This window comes from Lissotriton vulgaris, chromosome 9 (genome assembly GCF_964263255.1).
Source record: "Lissotriton vulgaris chromosome 9, aLisVul1.2, whole genome shotgun sequence".
Taxonomy (NCBI): domain Eukaryota; kingdom Metazoa; phylum Chordata; class Amphibia; order Caudata; family Salamandridae; genus Lissotriton; species Lissotriton vulgaris.
Window position 1 is genome coordinate 1,060,310,224 of NC_141697.1, and position 17,965 is coordinate 1,060,328,188.

The 17,965-nt window shown below is 43.3% G+C and overlaps 1 protein-coding gene across 1 annotated transcript in view; it reads left to right on the forward strand.

Annotated features, from left to right (window-relative positions):
- DNAH1 (dynein axonemal heavy chain 1) overlaps positions 1-17,965 on the forward strand; it is an 822,394-nt gene that overhangs the window by 320,332 nt on the left and 484,097 nt on the right. Inside the window, exon 18 of the mRNA XM_086939555.1 lies at positions 2,749-2,904. Within this exon, the coding sequence (XP_086795681.1) occupies positions 2,749-2,904 (156 nt within the window). The remainder of the gene's footprint in view (positions 1-2,748; positions 2,905-17,965) is intronic.

A 17,965-nucleotide genomic window follows, 5' to 3' on the forward strand; every position in this document is an offset into this window, starting at 1 on the left:
AAGGAGAAATGGCGCGCATCCAGCACCAGACCTCTCGCCCCATGCACCAGCCACCTCACCGTGTCTCTCCTCCCGGTCCAAGCGTGCACCACAGTCCACAGAGATAATGATCACAGCATGTGACAGGCTGCTCATCTGAGGGCCTGCCGCCACGTAGGATCCCCGGGGTTACCAGGAGCTTCACCTCCTCGGTCACCTGCAGCTCGGAGTCCGGACTGGAGTCATCTCTGGGAGTGCGAGAGCTGCAATTTGTGCCCCAGAGTTGCCGGACAGTCTACTGATCTGGCTAACATCGGCACAGAGAGTTTTTTTGGTAGAGCCAGGATAAATATCAGATTATTTTGCAAAGTAGCCAGAGCCTCACAGGTGTGCAGCCATTTAGGACGTGCGCCACCTAGCGCCCCATGGTACACAGATCTACTTCACCTCTCATCGCACCGTCCGCTCCGTCTCCCTCTCAGGCCAGACCTCCTCTCACCGTCGCAGGGGCAGGTTCTTCACCCCCAACTCCAGAGCCTGCACCTTCATGCCTGGAGATTGAACAGGGCAACCTCAGTTCCTTCTCTCTCCCGCCGGATGTGGTGGATGTTATTTTGTCGTCCAGGCGACACTCCACTAAGTCTATTTACTACTGTAGGTGGTCTAAGTTTCTTAAATGGTGTGGAGAGAGATCCATTGAACCTTTAAAGGCCCACTTGTCAGATGTTCTTCAGTTTTCACATTTCTTGGCTCAGCAGGGTTGTGCTGTGGCCTGGCCACTGTTAAGGGCTATTTGTTGGCTTTATCTGCGTTTCTTTGTTTGCCGGATCAGCTGTCTCAGTTTAAATCTCCCATTGCTTTGAGATTTATAAAAGGCCTTACTAATAGGTGTCCGCCTTCCCCCTTTGTTATTCCTCAATGGGATTTAAATCTTTTTTTGACTTTTTTGATGGGTTCCCTGTTTGAACCTTTACATAGTTATCCTTTGAGACTCCTGTCTTTTAAAACGGTCTTTCTTGTGCCTATTACCTCAGCTAGGAGGGTGAGTGAGCTTCAGTCTCTCAGGTCAAAGCCCCCATTTTTGACCATACATGCTGAAAGGATAGTCCTCAGGACCAGGGCTGCTTTTCTGTATAAGGTGGTTACTCCTTTCCATTAAGGACAGTCCATTACTCTACCTGTATTTTATCCTCCCCTCACCCTTCCAAGGAGGAGGAGAGATTTCACGGCCTGGATCCAAAGAGATGATAAGGTCTTTGTGGGCTACATTGGATGCATGAAGGGAAAGGCTATGCACAAGTGCACTCTATCCAAATGGATCATCTTGTCCATCAAGATCTGCTACGCCCTGGCTGGTAAGGAGCCTCCTGAAGGTATTAGAGCTTATTCTACCAGAGCCAAGTCAACAACTTCTGCTTTGGCCAGAGGTGTTACTATTGTGGATATTTGTGAGGCAGTGTCTTGGGCGTCCCACCACACTTTCGCAAAGCATTATTGCTTGGACTCCGAAATGAGGAGGGAGAGCCACTTTGCGCCCCCTGTCCTACAGGACTTTTTGCTATAAAAGGTTGGACACCCTCCTCTGGGAGTGGGACTGCTGTGGGAATCTATTCATAAGGTGAGGAATCCACAGGCAGATGTATCCATCAGAAGAACAAGTTACCTACCTTCGGTAACGCTGTTTCTGGTGGATACAGTATCTGCCTGTGGATTCCTCACTGACCCACCCTCTTGCCCGATGTCCACCCTTGTATACCTTGAAGGTGGCATTGTATACCATGTTTGTTTTGCATTTGGTTCTTCTATTTGCAATTGTGTCGGTTATAGGAATTGCTTTTACCCTTTGGTTTTCCTTTTGATTTTACACTATGTGTATTTGAATATTGTGTACTGTATATACTTTGAATTTGTTGTCAGTCCACCTGTTCGCCTCGGAGGCAGGGAAAAAATGGATGGAACTGATGTCATCACGCCGACGAGGCTCTCTTATGGCTCCAGTAACGTCATACGGAGTCGTGAGCTGAGCCATGGAAGTGTGACGACCTCGTTGGCGTGGAGAGCTAAGAAAAAGTTTCAGCGGAATGCTGGCGCAGGGGATATTCATAAGGTGAGGAATCCACCGGCAGATACTGTATTCACCAGAAAAAGCGTTACCGAAGGTAAGTAACTTGTTCATTTGCTCCACTCCTGCTCAAGTGACAGTTGTTCCACCTCAGGAGAAGTCTTGTTTACTGCACATAGAATCTGGCTAAACACCACCTTCACTCTTTAAGCTCTACCACAAGCTAAAAATGACTGTCTACCCGTATAATATTACCTGTCTATAATAATATTAATATAGGATGACATTTTTGTGTCAAGTCTATGAACTCTTTCCTATGCCTTATATGGATTTGTAAAATGTGGAATGCCTGAGTTCCTACCCTTCAAAGTCTGACAAAACCTTTGGATTCTATCAAAAGAATAAAGGAAAAGAAGAATCTGCAGGCAAAATATCAATTAGAAGAAAAAGTTGCTTACCTTTGTTGAAGTTATGATGACAAGTAAGTTTTGTCACCAGGTATAATAGTAGTCAGTTTTACATCCAAGGTGCCTATTTTATTAGTTTGTGATGATGTGGTATAGGCTAGCCAAAATAATTTGAACTATGGTTGATTCATTTTTTATAGTTGTCAGAAATGGAAGCATTCCTTTTTTTAGCCATCCTATTTGCTGACAAGCTTTACTTTCTAACTCTTCCCTAGCCAATTCTGCCTTTTGTGTTTTCAGATAGTGGTTGGTGGTTTCTCAGGACACACTGATGTTAATCGTGCCCATGAGATTGCTAATGAGGTGAGACGGGTCTATAAGCAGCTGAAGGATGCACAGCAGACTGCACAGCTTTACAATAGCCGAGAACGACTGTTTGGATTGCCTGTCACCAATGTAAGTTATTGTTTGGTAGGAGAACAAACATGGTTTGCACAATGCCTCCTCAGGTTTCTGGCATATACATTAAAAAGCTCTGGATCATGTTCATTACTATTCCCTTCACCTCGATAAGTGCAGATCTGATACAGTAAGCTCTGGGGAGACATTTAACCGACCAGTGTGATATTCTGGTACTGGAAAAGAGCTTTGCTCTGAGCATGATCTCATTAGTCAGAAGTATCTCTGGTGACTACCTCAGAGCTAGTGACTCAACACAATTTATCAATTCACACTGATGGTCGCCGTTGTGTAGTTATATAGTTAGGACCTACTTACCACAAGATGAGCATTTTTAGGTCTCGCATGCGCTGCTCGCGAGACATTTAGTGTGTGGGTTTTCAAAGTGCTACCACTCGCTTTTGGCAGGCATAGAGCGTGCGGTTACGCACACCATGACGAGCAGAGGTGCCATATAGCTTTTCTCTCTCGTCATGGTGCACGCACATCGCACACCACTTGCCAGGATGCTTTTGCCGTTGTGTGCATTCCTCTCCCAAGCGCCTCGCTCCGCCCCGCCCCTGCCACAGAGCATATTCCCGCGATCGCGATCACTTTCGCTTGATCGCGATCACTTTTGCTTTTACGGCCGCACGGCCGTGTTCCTTTCACGGTCGTGCGGCCAATGCTTGTTTTACTCGTGTCCAGCAGCTTGTGGACAAAACCGTGTTTTGAAGGTTCCCATTTGCAATGTTATCGTTTCTGTTTCATTTGTTAAGGTGTTCCCCTGTAGTAGCCTCCTTACAGTAACTATTTTGCTTGAGTACATGGGTATCGTCTTCTGGTGTCTTCTCTCTCCAACTTCCTGCAGTCTCCTGCTTTACATGGTAGTCCATCTTCTTTGTCTACGAGTGTCTTTCCTCTCTGGCTATAGTCTCCCGCTCACACGCTCTTGGCAGTCTCTCTCATGTTTCCATGATGGCACAGCCTACTGTACGGCAGTCGTTAGGTACCCTTGTGTTTTCTTGCAGCCGCCTCTTCCTAGAGTACCTAAAGTGAGGAGGTGAGTGAGCGGCGACTGTGAGCTGCCTGAACACTGTCCTACGGGACGAAGGGACATAGAGAAAACTATTATTCGCCCCCACTGAGCTGTCATGGTATCCTTCATCCTTACCTGTGTGTCTCCTCTTTCTCAGTTGCTTCTGGCCTCTGTCTGCTGTGGTGGTCGGCAGGACTGACCTTCAGACTCTAAACCCCTGCATCCCAGTAGCTTGTAGCTCATTTACATAGATTTGGACCCACATTGCACTGGTTCAGGGGCACCTTTTGGCGGACCAAAGCACTGAGTCCCCGATTTCTACTTTCCTCTTGCCAACCGCTCAAATCTCACTCCAGTGGTTTCATTGTTGTGTGCGTCTTTCGGAACATTGCATGTTTGTAAAAAAAATGGAATAGCCTGCATGAACCGATGAATATCTTCTACACTTTATGTTATTATATGCCTCCTGGACAGTAACTGCTGTCACTTCTTCATACACACAATACTCGCCGTTCACTGACTGTGCCCTTGAGAATTGTGAATCCTGTAATTGTCCTTGATCACATTGAATTGTTTTTTTAATGCATTTCGTAGTATCTAGTTGTAATTGAACCTTTATAAAACTGACACTAAAGAATATATATCAATAATAAACGATACATTGATTTATATTAATAATTGTTTCCTAGAATGTAACCTTTCGATGCTAATTAATACGTCTCACACACACACACACACACACACACCCACACACACACGCGCGCACTCACACACATGCGCACTCTCTCTCTCTCTCTCACACTCTCTCCCGTTACAGCATAATGTATATCAACTTGGGTATTTAGGAATGTACTTTGCGTTCCCATGCTCGTCCAGATTTACTTCACAATATTTTTCCTCAGTTGAACTATTCTACTAAGAAGACACAACATAAATGCATATATTGAAATTAAAGAAGATTGGAACAGATTTTCTCTTATATCGTCAATAGCTAACAAGAAGACCATGCTTTTTTCAGTGCTCTGCTTGCACTTCGGTATGCATCCACATTATACCTCTTCTGGTGTTGCCAATCCGAAAGTGTACATATTTGGAAGGCATATGTGCCCCATTGATTGATTTATGTCGACACTGCTTCTTTAACCTAATGTTATTTTTAGATTTTCCGTATGCTTCCGTTTTGTGTCATTTTTAAGAATGTTCAGGCACTTGTGAACGGTAAGATTAACAGTAAGAATCTTAAGGCTAGCATAGCCAATAGGTCTCACTTTTGGGACCTTATAAGTGTTCAGTTATCCAGCATAATTTCCTTGGTGCAACAACATCAACTGTTGCATGGCTAAACACTTATAAGGTCCCAAAAGCGAGACCTATTGGCTATGCCAATGCTTGTTTGGTTTGCTAATAACTTTGTCGCTGTTTGGCAAATCTCCAAAAAACATTTCTCAAAAACTGTTCATCCACCTCAGCTCCTTCCAGGAAAGTTTTGGGGTGTTCGGCAAGCGGCACCCGAAATAAAAATAGATGTCCCTAAATGTAATTTTCCTATGCAGTTTTCCGTAGGAAAACTGAATAACGAAACTGCGAAAACGGCTGAACTCATTACACCAAATTTGGCCAAAATCTTGATCTAGAAAGCATGATTTGGTGTAAAACTGTTCAGTATTACTGAGAAATGAAGGCTCAAAGCTTTGAATATCTGGATGGTTTGGTTTGTGTGTGGTTGCACGAGTCATACTATCATGCAACTTCAAATAATAGAGCAATCTGATTGACTGAAGGGGCTTTTTTCCAAGCGGCCACCTCGCTTCCACTGGAACGAAAGGCTCCTGTGAACTCCTGCCAGAATTCTGATTGGCCGGTCTCAACATGACGAGAAAGTTGCATCCACCATTTCAGGGCACGGGGCTCCGTCCCTGTGTCTCCTGCAAATTAAACAAAACAAAAAAAAGTATAAGGCAGCAGGGTAGTGGTGCTCTGACCCCCTGGACTTTGTGCGGTGGGGGTCCTTTCCGGAAATTTTTCCCAAAAATCCGCAAATGGCCCACAGGAGCCAGCACCTTCCCTTAGTCTCCCCAAAAATGTCCACAGGAGCGCAGGTGCTGTGCTGCCTCATGCAAAAGTATTGCAGGATCTGAAAAATGTGGAAAAAAGGAGGGGGGGGCAGGCCTGAGTGTCTGTAGTGACTTGCCGCAAACAATTGAAGGCCTAGTGTAATGAGTGTGCCGGCTGCCCCTATCTGTAGGGTGCAGGGCCTGAGCGCAAGTCAGAGCCTGTGGCCAACATCTTGCATATACCTCCTTTGGCCTTGCGTGACAGGGAGTTGGTTGCCCACAGGCACTGCTGGGTTTGGCTGGCTGCATGGGGTTGACTGCAGTGGGTTTGATAGAGCGCGTAGGTCACCCGACTAACTTTGTTACCGGATAATGCACACTTGGACCCATAAAAAGAATACTTTCATTATATATTTTAATCAGGTAACCTACACACTATTATCAGCAATTCAGTTTTATTTCTTTTCTATTACCGTGTACCTGACTTACCAATCCTTGAAACAGGTACCTATGATCACAATGGATCAGGAGCTAGCTGTGGGAGTAAGTAGATAACAAAATACTATGTACTTTTGAATAATGTTTATACTTTTGTAATAACCACAAACGCAAGAAGTTTTAAACACCTTTATCTAATCCTCTTCTTTATCATATGCCATGAGAATGAAATTTACGCAGATCAAACTATCTATAACCAATATTAGGAAGATGGTATAGCTATGAATGAGAGTAAGAATCATTTAGAAACTGAAAAATAAAGGGAAGGAAAATAAGGAACACGCTAATTCAGATTAATCAGACTTTCACTTCTGTACTAAAGGCGGGTAAAGAAAGGGAATATACTGATCATAGTAAGCTTTTGAAATACTCTAACGGTTCAGAAGAAACGAAACTTATGCAATTTGATTCATCAAGATGTGCTTATGTTCTATAGGGAAGGTAAGAATGGAACATACTATATATGCATACAATCAGTAATTGACTAAAGGTAGGGAGAAAAGTGGAACATGCTAATAGACAAATTTTGCATGAAAGTCTAATTTATAGAAAGTCAGGGAAAAGGACATGGGCAATTATGCTTTATTTGAGATGGGAGAGAGAGTTTAGATAGACAAACACCCACGTAGAGTTTATAATTACCTAGGACAGAATGAAGACTAAGCCTGGCCACGGGTCAGTTGGAAAGGCGGGAAAGGACCCTCAAGGACTTAGGCTGCCAGTAGGCGAGCAGGTACAGCTCATGGACGGTCAGGACAGGATAACCCCAGGATTTTGGATCAGGACCGGGTTCACCAAAGGGTACGACCAACACCTGCAGCTTCGGATGCAACGCCTGCGCTACTTCCTCTCTGCAAAAAAATCTGCCAATAACCCTGATTGGGTTCTCGAATCTCCCAGCAAAGTGCTTCGCCAGCACTTAAGGTTTCCCAAACCCCGACTGAGTCTGTGGAAATTACAGACAGAGTGCTCCACAGCTCTCTGTATCAATTACCTATAGAGTTCGTTAGGTCAGTGACAGGTCAGCTATTCGGACAAGTCGGACAATTTCTCTAGCTAAACCTAGGCTAGTTATACTGTTTTTCGGGTCAGTGCAACACCCACCAATGTTGCAAGTGAAAGGTTCCCTAAATTCTGATTGGTCAAAGGAGGGGGTTAGATCATCACACTACCTAAACTTTAGACTTTCTCAGGCTTAATATTCATTTTCGAACCCACCCCTTACATTCCAGTTCCCATGGCATAAGAATTTTAGAATACAATAGGGTACACAATAGGAATACAAAGGTTGCAAATGCAGGTACAAGTCAGCTTCGTTTTGCTGGGTAACAGGTCGTTTCCCAGGAGCATCTTGGTTTCGGTCGCCAGCTGGCTTAGTTCCACTGCTGCATGACTTTCTTTTCCCCCATCATGTGAATGGTACCAAACGTGCTTCAAATATGGAGTAACAAGCGTCGCTCAGGCCCAGAGAATGCGGTACATAAAAAGGAAGCGAAAACAATTTAGAAACACAGAAAAAATGAATTCACTGTATACCATGATTGGTTATACTACTCCCCTTACTTTATAATAACTATAGCATTAGGGTAAGTGCAGAACGGACAGCTTTGCAAAAGCACCATTGCAAGCGAAGAGCATGTGAGAAACAAAGCGGCCATTTTAGCAGTACTGCGCATGAGCAACACATTTCCCTCCAGAACTGCGAGTGCGTCACATCACATGGGTATGACCGACGCATGCGCAGACTAAATTTCCGCAAAGCAGCGGCCATTTTAAGGCAAGCGTTATTACTGTTTAGTAAACACATAGGCAAGTGTCACTGGGACACCCCGTGTAGTGTAAAATGTGCAATATTAGTAAGACAAACAAGTTGATTTAGTATATTACGGTTATTTGAGGTTCTTGATACAAGCAAGTCGCTTAACGTGAGAATACTTGCTCCATCAGGTTGGCCTCCTACGGGGCTGGGCACAGGGCCCTGTGGTCAATACTATGCTGCGCATGAGAGAGTTGGCCGTATGTATGGTAATAAAATATTACTTTACGTTAAACCCTAGAAATTCACTAAATAAAACAAAGGTTAAAGTGACAGTATATATATATATATATATATATATATATATATATATATATATATATATATATATATATATATATATATATATATATATATATTCAAAAGCAAATGTCCCAAGATGAGAGGAGCACTTCAAAGCTGGTGCCGGCGGCAAGGTTCGGGACACCCTTGCAAGGTACTTTTCAGCAAAACTGTCTCCATAAAGAAACACGCCGCACACTGCTCCGTTTATCAAGTATTTTGGTTTATTTTCTGTGGGTTTCCCACCACCTACGCGTTTCGGACATAAATCTGTCCCTGGTCACGGTACAAACATTAGTCCTTCATTACTTTTTAAGTTTTATACCTGTGGTCACCACTTGCCAATTATGGTGCATTGTGGGCCCAGTAGTTTTGAGGAATAAAGTGATTCCAAACTGTGCGCTGCACCATGCCGGTTCCAAGCATTTAAACGACATGATTTGTTACTCGATTCCAAATGAATGTGGTGTTTGCCAATGCGCGCACATTGGTCCTGTGGACAATATAAAATGTGGTGCAAATAACTCACATTATTGGCGCATTTGTGTACGACCAAATGAACAATTGTGGGACTGAGTGTCCAAAACGAAGTATCATGGCTGAGTGCCTACGAGTTGCATCATGTCGGTTCCTGCTTGGATCAACAGCATTCACAGAGCACAGAAAGTTAAAATATAAATTATACTTATCAAATGTCACAAACATTGAATTCATGTTGTTCATTCATCATTATGTCAAGCATTTGACTGCTGATGTCTGTTTTTGTCATCATACTCAACAGTAAACAAGGATTCTAGAATTAGCATTATTATTCTAGTTCTGGAATTATAAGTGTACATAAAGTTCCTCATCGGCGTTGAGACCCCAAGGGTTCCTGGTTTCGAATCTTATTATCAATTTCGATTCCAACCTCCTCAAAGCAATAATTCGATCACCCCCTCTTTCATTTTCACCAATTACTGCTATTCCTGAGTATTTCATGTCCTTCCAGGTTCTTCCAGGATGTGAGTTCAGGTGTTTGGCTGTTGCATAGGTTGGATCATTGTTTTGAATTGCCCTTGTGTGTTCAAGAATTCTTTTCTTGAGTGGACAGATTGTTGAGCCGATGTACTTTTTCCCGCAGAAGCACTGTATTTGATATACAACAAATTGTGACTCACACGTTATTTTGTCTTTGATAACAAATGTTCTTCCCCTGGGATCAGTTATTGATTTTAGGTTTTTCCCAATCTTACATGCTTTGCACGTCATGCACTTGCTGAATCCCAGTTGTCCTTTTTCCAGCCAGTTTTTACTTTTTGTTCTTGTGAAGTGGCTGTTTACCAGTGTGTCGCGGATTGATGGAGCTTTGCGATATGTCACCAGAGGTCTGTCGCCAATTAGACTGCCTATTTCACTGTCCTTTTTAAGAACATTCCAGTATTTGGACAGGATTTGGCGGATTTTGTAGCTTTCCTTGGAGTATGTTATTATTAGTCTTGGTTGTTCTTCCTCCATGCTGTTTGTATTCAATTTTGGTCTAGTTATCAATGTTTCCTCTCTTGTTTTGGCTCTCGCTTTTTGTTCTCCCTTCATTATGTCAGCATGTTTGTATCCACGTTTGGAGAAGCGATCTTTGGTCTCTTTGAATTTGTTCTCCATCTCACTTTCATCAGAACAATTCCTTTTCATTCTTAAAAATTCCCCGTACGGGATGCTTTTCTTGAGGGAGATAGGATGAAAACTAGTTCCATACAATACGCTGTTCGTTGACGTTGCTTTTCTAAATACAGTTGTTTCAAGCTTGTTGTTCTTCACATACACTTTAGTGTCCAGAAAATCTATTTCTTCCTTTTGAATGTTTGACGTGAATTGTAATCCTACTGAGTTATCATTGAGGATTACAATGTATTCTTGCAGTTTCTTTTTTGAGCCTTTCCAAAGGAGGAACAAGTCGTCTATAAATCTGAGCCATATAACCACATCCGTGGTATATGGTTCGTTCTCTTCTCTCCAAGCTATGTTTTTCTCCCACCACCCCATGGTGAGATTCGCATAGCTTGGAGAGAATGAAACACCCATGGCACATCCGCACGTTTGCCTGAAATTTTTTTTATCAAAGGTGAAAACGTTATTATCTAGGCAAAATGATACTTCGTTTTGGACACTCAGTCCCACAATTGTTCATTTGGTCGTACACAAATGCGCCAATAATGTGAGTTATTTGCACCACATTTTATATTGTCCACAGGACCAATGTGCGCGCATTGGCAAACACCACATTCATTTGGAATCGAGTAACAAATCATGTCGTTTAAATGCTTGGAACCGGCATGGTGCAGCGCACAGTTTGGAATCACTTTATTCCTCAAAACTACTGGGCCCACAATGCACCATAATTGCCAAGTGGTGACCACAGGTATAAAACTTAAAAAGTAATGAAGGACTAATGTTTGTACCGTGACCAGGGACAGATTTATGTCCGAAACGCGTAGGTGGTGGGAAACCCACAGAAAATAAACCAAAATACTTGATAAACGGAGCAGTGTGCGGCGTGTTTCTTTATGGAGACAGTTTTGCTGAAAAGTACCTTGCAAGGGTGTCCCGAACCTTGCCGCCGGCACCAGCTTTGAAGTGCTCCTCTCATCTTGGGACATTTGCTTTTGAATTTGAATCCATGAGAGGGAGCCCAGCTTTAAACAACTGTATTTAGAAAAGCAACGTCAACGAACAGCGTATTGTATGGAACTAGTTTTCATCCTATCTCCCTCAAGAAAAGCATCCCGTACGGGGAATTTTTAAGAATGAAAAGGAATTGTTCTGATGAAAGTGAGATGGAGAACAAATTCAAAGAGACCAAAGATCGCTTCTCCAAACGTGGATACAAACATGCTGACATAATGAAGGGAGAACAAAAAGCGAGAGCCAAAACAAGAGAGGAAACATTGATAACTAGACCAAAATTGAATACAAACAGCATGGAGGAAGAACAACCAAGACTAATAATAACATACTCCAAGGAAAGCTACAAAATCCGCCAAATCCTGTCCAAATACTGGAATGTTCTTAAAAAGGACAGTGAAATAGGCAGTCTAATTGGCGACAGACCTCTGGTGACATATCGCAAAGCTCCATCAATCCGCGACACACTGGTAAACAGCCACTTCACAAGAACAAAAAGTAAAAACTGGCTGGAAAAAGGACAACTGGGATTCAGCAAGTGCATGACGTGCAAAGCATGTAAGATTGGGAAAAACCTAAAATCAATAACTGATCCCAGGGGAAGAACATTTGTTATCAAAGACAAAATAACGTGTGAGTCACAATTTGTTGTATATCAAATACAGTGCTTCTGCGGGAAAAAGTACATCGGCTCAACAATCTGTCCACTCAAGAAAAGAATTCTTGAACACACAAGGGCAATTCAAAACAATGATCCAACCTATGCAACAGCCAAACACCTGAACTCACATCCTGGAAGAACCTGGAAGGACATGAAATACTCGGGAATAGCAGTAATTGGTGAAAATGAAAGAGGGGGTGATCGAATTATTGCTTTGAGGAGTTTGGAATCGAAATTGATAATAAGATTCGAAACCAGGAACCCTTGGGGTCTCAACGCCGATGAGGAACTTTATGTACACTTATAATTCCAGAACTAGAATAATAATGCTAATTCTAGAATCCTTGTTTACTGTTGAGTATGATGACAAAAACAGACATCAGCAGTCAAATGCTTGACATAATGATGAATGAACAACATGAATTCAATGTTTGTGACATTTGATAAGTATAATTTATATTTTAACTTTCTGTGCTCTGTGAATGCTGTTGATCCAAGCAGGAACCGACATGATGCAACTCGTAGGCACTCAGCCATGATACTTCGTTTTGGACACTCAGTCCCACAATTGTTCATTTGGTCGTACACAAATGCGCCAATAATGTGAGTTATTTGCACCACATTTTATATTGTCCACAGGACCAATGTGCGCGCATTGGCAAACACCACATTCATTTGGAATCGAGTAACAAATCATGTCGTTTAAATGCTTGGAACCGGCATGGTGCAGCGCACAGTTTGGAATCACTTTATTCCTCAAAACTACTGGGCCCACAATGCACCATAATTGGCAAGTGGTGACCACAGGTATAAAACTTAAAAAGTAATGAAGGACTAATGTTTGTACCGTGACCAGGGACAGATTTATGTCCGAAACGCGTAGGTGGTGGGAAACCCACAGAAAATAAACCAAAATACTTGATAAACGGAGCAGTGTGCGGCGTGTTTCTTTATGGAGACAGTTTTGCTGAAAAAAAAAAAATATATATATATATATATATATATATATATATATATATATATATTCACTGAAAAAACCATAGGTTATAGACCATATATAGTTAGGGATTAGCATTTACAAAACCTTATTTTACTCGCACAAAACCATTGAAATTCGCATATATAGTTAGTTGCACTAACTATATATCGCGCACCCGCAATCCACTGCTGATGATGTCACATATTACATCATTCATGACATGGTCAGTGACATCACTGATGACATCACTGATGACATCTCAAATGACATTACTGATGACATCTCATTTGACATTACTCATCACATCACTGATGATATCATTCATGTGATAATACGATGAACCTCTTCAGATTCTAATATAACCTTAGATACAATCAGTGTAAACAGACACTCACAGACTGTCACTCATCCATGGAGTTACTCACACACCTAGTCACTCATGCAGAAAATCAATCACACCTCCATTTCCTCAACTATACAGTTATACACACCTTACTTATTCAAACATATACTAACACATATTTACTCTCTTATACAATCCCTGATACAAGTTTACAATGATCCATACAGCCACTCACACATTCACTGGCTCTTATGCTCAGTAATTTATATATGACAACTCCCACATGTACTGTGTTTTACATATGTACTTACTTTGACATGTAGCACTGAGATATACATTCACTCACCAATACACCCATGCACACAGTCAACAACCCATACAGTTGTTTCCACATTCAGTTTTGAATCCATACATCTAGTGAATCAACTGTTGACACATCTATGCACAGAGTCACACACCTCCCAGCCACCCACCCACACACACACACACACACACTCACTGTCCCATACAAATACTTGGGCAACCAATCAATAACCCATATAGTTACTCATATAGCTACTGATCAACACATGCAGCAGTTGACCCTCCTCTGGGAGGGTCGACCCCGCGTTGCCTTTCACAAACTCACACTCCCCTGGTACGACGGTGGCATCGCCCTCCCAGATGTGCGCCGCTACTATTGGTCTTCGCAACTAGCTGCCCTCAACCACGGCTTCTATGGCCCAGTGGAGAGCCCCGGCTATGCCATGGATAGATGGCTGATGGGCGACGGTAACTACGACCGGGCCCTATACTCGAAGTCTTTTGACCGACGGTTGACGGGCCCCACCCGTACGGCGGTCCGCACTTGGCGGGCGGTTAATAAGGCACAAGGGTGGCAGAGCAGACTCACGAGGTTCACTCCCCTCTTTGACTCCGACATCCTGGGTAGACTATGGCACACCAAGGGATTTGATAAGTGGGACCTTATCGGCATTAGCAGGGTTGACGACATGCTCTTCAAGGGCTCGATTAAGACCTTCCCCCAGTTACAAACTGAATACCAGCTGGGCGCGACGGAGTTTTTTCGCTACGCTCAGCTGCGACACGCGCTGCTCTCGGCCTCTCCGCCGGACGGCGTCATTCCCGAGAGTTCCCCACTGGAAGACAGGATACTAGATGGGCACATGCCGGACAGCGCAATCTCCCTCTCATATAAAAAATTAATCAACGTACGCACGGACCTCCTCCTTAGTTTGAGAGACCAGTGGGTGGCGGATGGCCTTGAATTGGACGATGAGGATTGGCAGAGCGCAGTTTCCTCCCCTAAGGAGGTTGCCATTTCTTCCCGTCTTCGCCTCGTGCAATTTAAGATCTTGCACCGGGTGTATATGACAGGACCCCGATTGATGCGCATGGGTTTCTCGCCTGACGGTCTCTGTCGCAGGGGCTGTGGGGCTCTTGCCACTTTCCTGCACATCCTTTGGGATTGCCCGGTGATCGCCTCCTACTGGAGAAGAGTGCACCGCGTTATGGAGGAGGTGACTGGCGTGGCTGCTCAAGCTGAGGCCCGTCGATGCCTTCTGAACGTGTGGGAGCCTTCCGATCACAACGTTGCGCAGACTAGGTGGGTTACCCTTGGGAACATGGTAGCTAAGAGGGACATAGCCCAGAGGTGGGGTGCGGCCGAGGCCCCCCTGCTGGTACAGTGGAAGGCCAACATGGACTGGTGCATGTTCAGGGAGAAGACAGTCTATGTGGCCAGAGGGAGACCTCGAACTTGGACTAAAATTTGGGGAGCATGGAATGAGTACAGGGGAGATGTGTGTTTACCGCCCGAATCAATCAGCCAACAGGATAATGTGTCCCCCTAGCCTGTGACGCCAACTGATCTCTACTGTACTACATTCTCCTGTCACCTTCCCCCTCCCTCCTCCTTCCCATTCTGCAACCTATCCTTGCTGCACGTTTCCCTGCCCTTCCCTACCCATCCCTGACACCCAGCGTCACACTATTCACACTGCCACTTTCGTGCCCGAGGGCGCCTTGTTGTTAAAAAGTATTCACTTAATAGAAAATTAACCTTCGACGACTATGTCTCAATTGTTTGACACTATTTCTCCCCTATTACTCCTGCTGCCTTGCCTCCGGGATGTCAGGCTGAATAGCTGTGTGTTCTGAACTCAATAAAGGTTTTAAAAAAAAAAAAAAAAAAAAAAAAACACGTGCAGCAGTTTACAGAACAACAGATATAATGATGCACAAATTAAGACAGTTTAGTCACTAACCCATGCACTCAGTGAGACTCATTTAATCACTCTCTCATACAGTCAGTCATGCACCTACTAAATGCTTCATCCAGACACTTATACATCCACTCATTCTTTAATATGTAAGACATATTTTAACTTTACAGAAAAATACAGTCACTGGATAATGTCATCAGTGATGTCATCAGTGATGTCACTGACCATGTCATGAATGATGTAATATGTGACATCATCTGCAGTGGATTGCGGGTGCGCGATATAGTTAGTGCAACTAACTATATATGCGAATTTCAATGGTTTTGTGCGAGTAAAATAAGGTTTTGTAAATGCTAATCCCTAACTATATATGGTCTATAACCTATGGTTTTTTCAGTGAATTTTCAAGGTTTTGTAAATGCTTAATTCCTAACTATATATGGTCTATAACCTATGGTTTTTTCAGTGAATTTCAATGGTTTTTTAATAGCAAATATCAAAAGCTGTAAAATGTATTCTTATTCTAATTCAAAAATATATTTTATATTTTTGTAGTATAATTTTTTTATTTTTTTATTTTTTTAAAATAATTTTTTTGTTGTTTCGCTGCCAGTCCGCGAACCGGGCAACTTCCCGTAGCTCAATTTGGTTCCGCGACCCGGTCCGCGAACCGGTAAACGTTCCGTTAGCGCAACCACCGCGTTAGAAAACAACATCGTGACGCGTCGCGTAAGCGCGACGTATCGCGTTGCCGCTTAATGCGTCTTATGACGCGCCGCGTTAGCGCACCCGGAAGCGTTCTGGAACGCGAACCGGAACGCGAAGCGCAGCACCCCGGAAGCGCTCCGGGGCGCGTAGCGGGACGCGTAACGTAAGCGTAACAGGTCATGCGACTTGAAAATAACACTTTTTATTGGTTGATTTCACTTTTGGTTTCTGAATGATGTAAGGCTAGGTCATGTGACCTAAAAATAACACTTTTCATTGGTTTAGAACATTTTTTTTCCCAAATGATGAAAGCCCCCTCCTATTTTTCTCACTCTGACTTTCAACTTTGTGAGAGGAAGAACTATTTTGATTATTGGAAGATGGCTTCAATTGTAGCTGCAGCTGGTGGACCCCCACCACCACCACAACCTCCTAGGAAGGATGGACCACCTCCCCAGTTTATTCCCAACCCTGAAGAAGAGGAGGATGAAGAAGAACAGGATGTACATCAAATAGAATTTTTGCCTGAAGAGCCCCGGAAATCACACCCAAGGACAATTTTATTTGGCAGTTTTTTTCATTTCCTGCAGGCCAAAAAAAGGTGAATGCCCGTTATGTTACATGCCTGATATGTAAAGAACCTCTGTCCCGAGGCACAGATAAAAAGTATAGCTTTGGTAACTATACTATGCATCGCCACATGCAAAGGTGGCATCCAATAAATTACAGTGTGGCGGAGGTGCGTAACCTACGTGAAAATCCACCAACTCCTGTGGCCACCACCTCAACCCATGAAAGTCTTTCGGGACCAGAGGCGAGGGAGACGGTCCCCACTATTCAGACTAATTTTCAACACATCAAGCTGGTGTGCATTTATTGTGGGGGTTTGCTTTGTTACGGCGAGATGAGCGTAACCTTAATGAACAGAGCATATGAAAATCACAAGTGCTCAAAACGCCCCAGAAAGTGATTTTTTTTTTGCTCCTGTTGAGCCGTTTCTAATGCCTGTTTTTCGTTCTTCCCCCTGAAAAAAAATATATATATATAAAACCGTTCAAAAAATACAAAAAAACTATAAAAATGTTCAGAAAAATAATAAAAAAAATATAAAACAACAAAAATAATTAAAAAAAAGTTCTTTTCAGAACTACCTCCCCTTTATAAGAAATTGCTAGAATGTTTAGCACTCTGGCAACCTCTATTTCTTTTGATTCGCTTCGTACCGGCAGCCAACCGCGCGAAAAATTCAAAATCTTTTTTTTTTATTCCAACATATATGAGCCTCCTCAGCCACCCTCAGAAAACCTAGGGGGTCAGGATACGTCTCCCATGCCCCCTTATACCCATTTCCCACATTGTTTTTCCTCCATCTTGTGATTAAATTCCACCGAAACACAAAATGGCGAACTCCCGTTACGCTACCGGTGAGCGACCCGGTTCGCGTACCGAGAAGCGCTTCTACCGCGAAAAATTGAATTTTATTTTTTTGCCCCACGGGACCCTTTAATAACCCCAACATCATTCCTAGGGGGTCAAGAGGGGTCTACCTTGCCCCCTTTCATTAAATTCCCCCTTCGTTTTTCTCCTCCTCTTGTCTCTCGATCCTACCGAGAGACAAGATGGCGGCCGGTCCGGACTGTTTAGAATGTTGACAGACACCGGAGAGCCAATCAGCTTCACTTCGCGAAGTTTCGTTACGCGTCAGGTACGCGAACCGGGGCGCTAACCGGAGCGCTGTCACAGATATATCTGTTTTTTAAAATGTTAATTTCTCAAAATCCACTGGAGCACATATATTGAGACATAGCAAAGG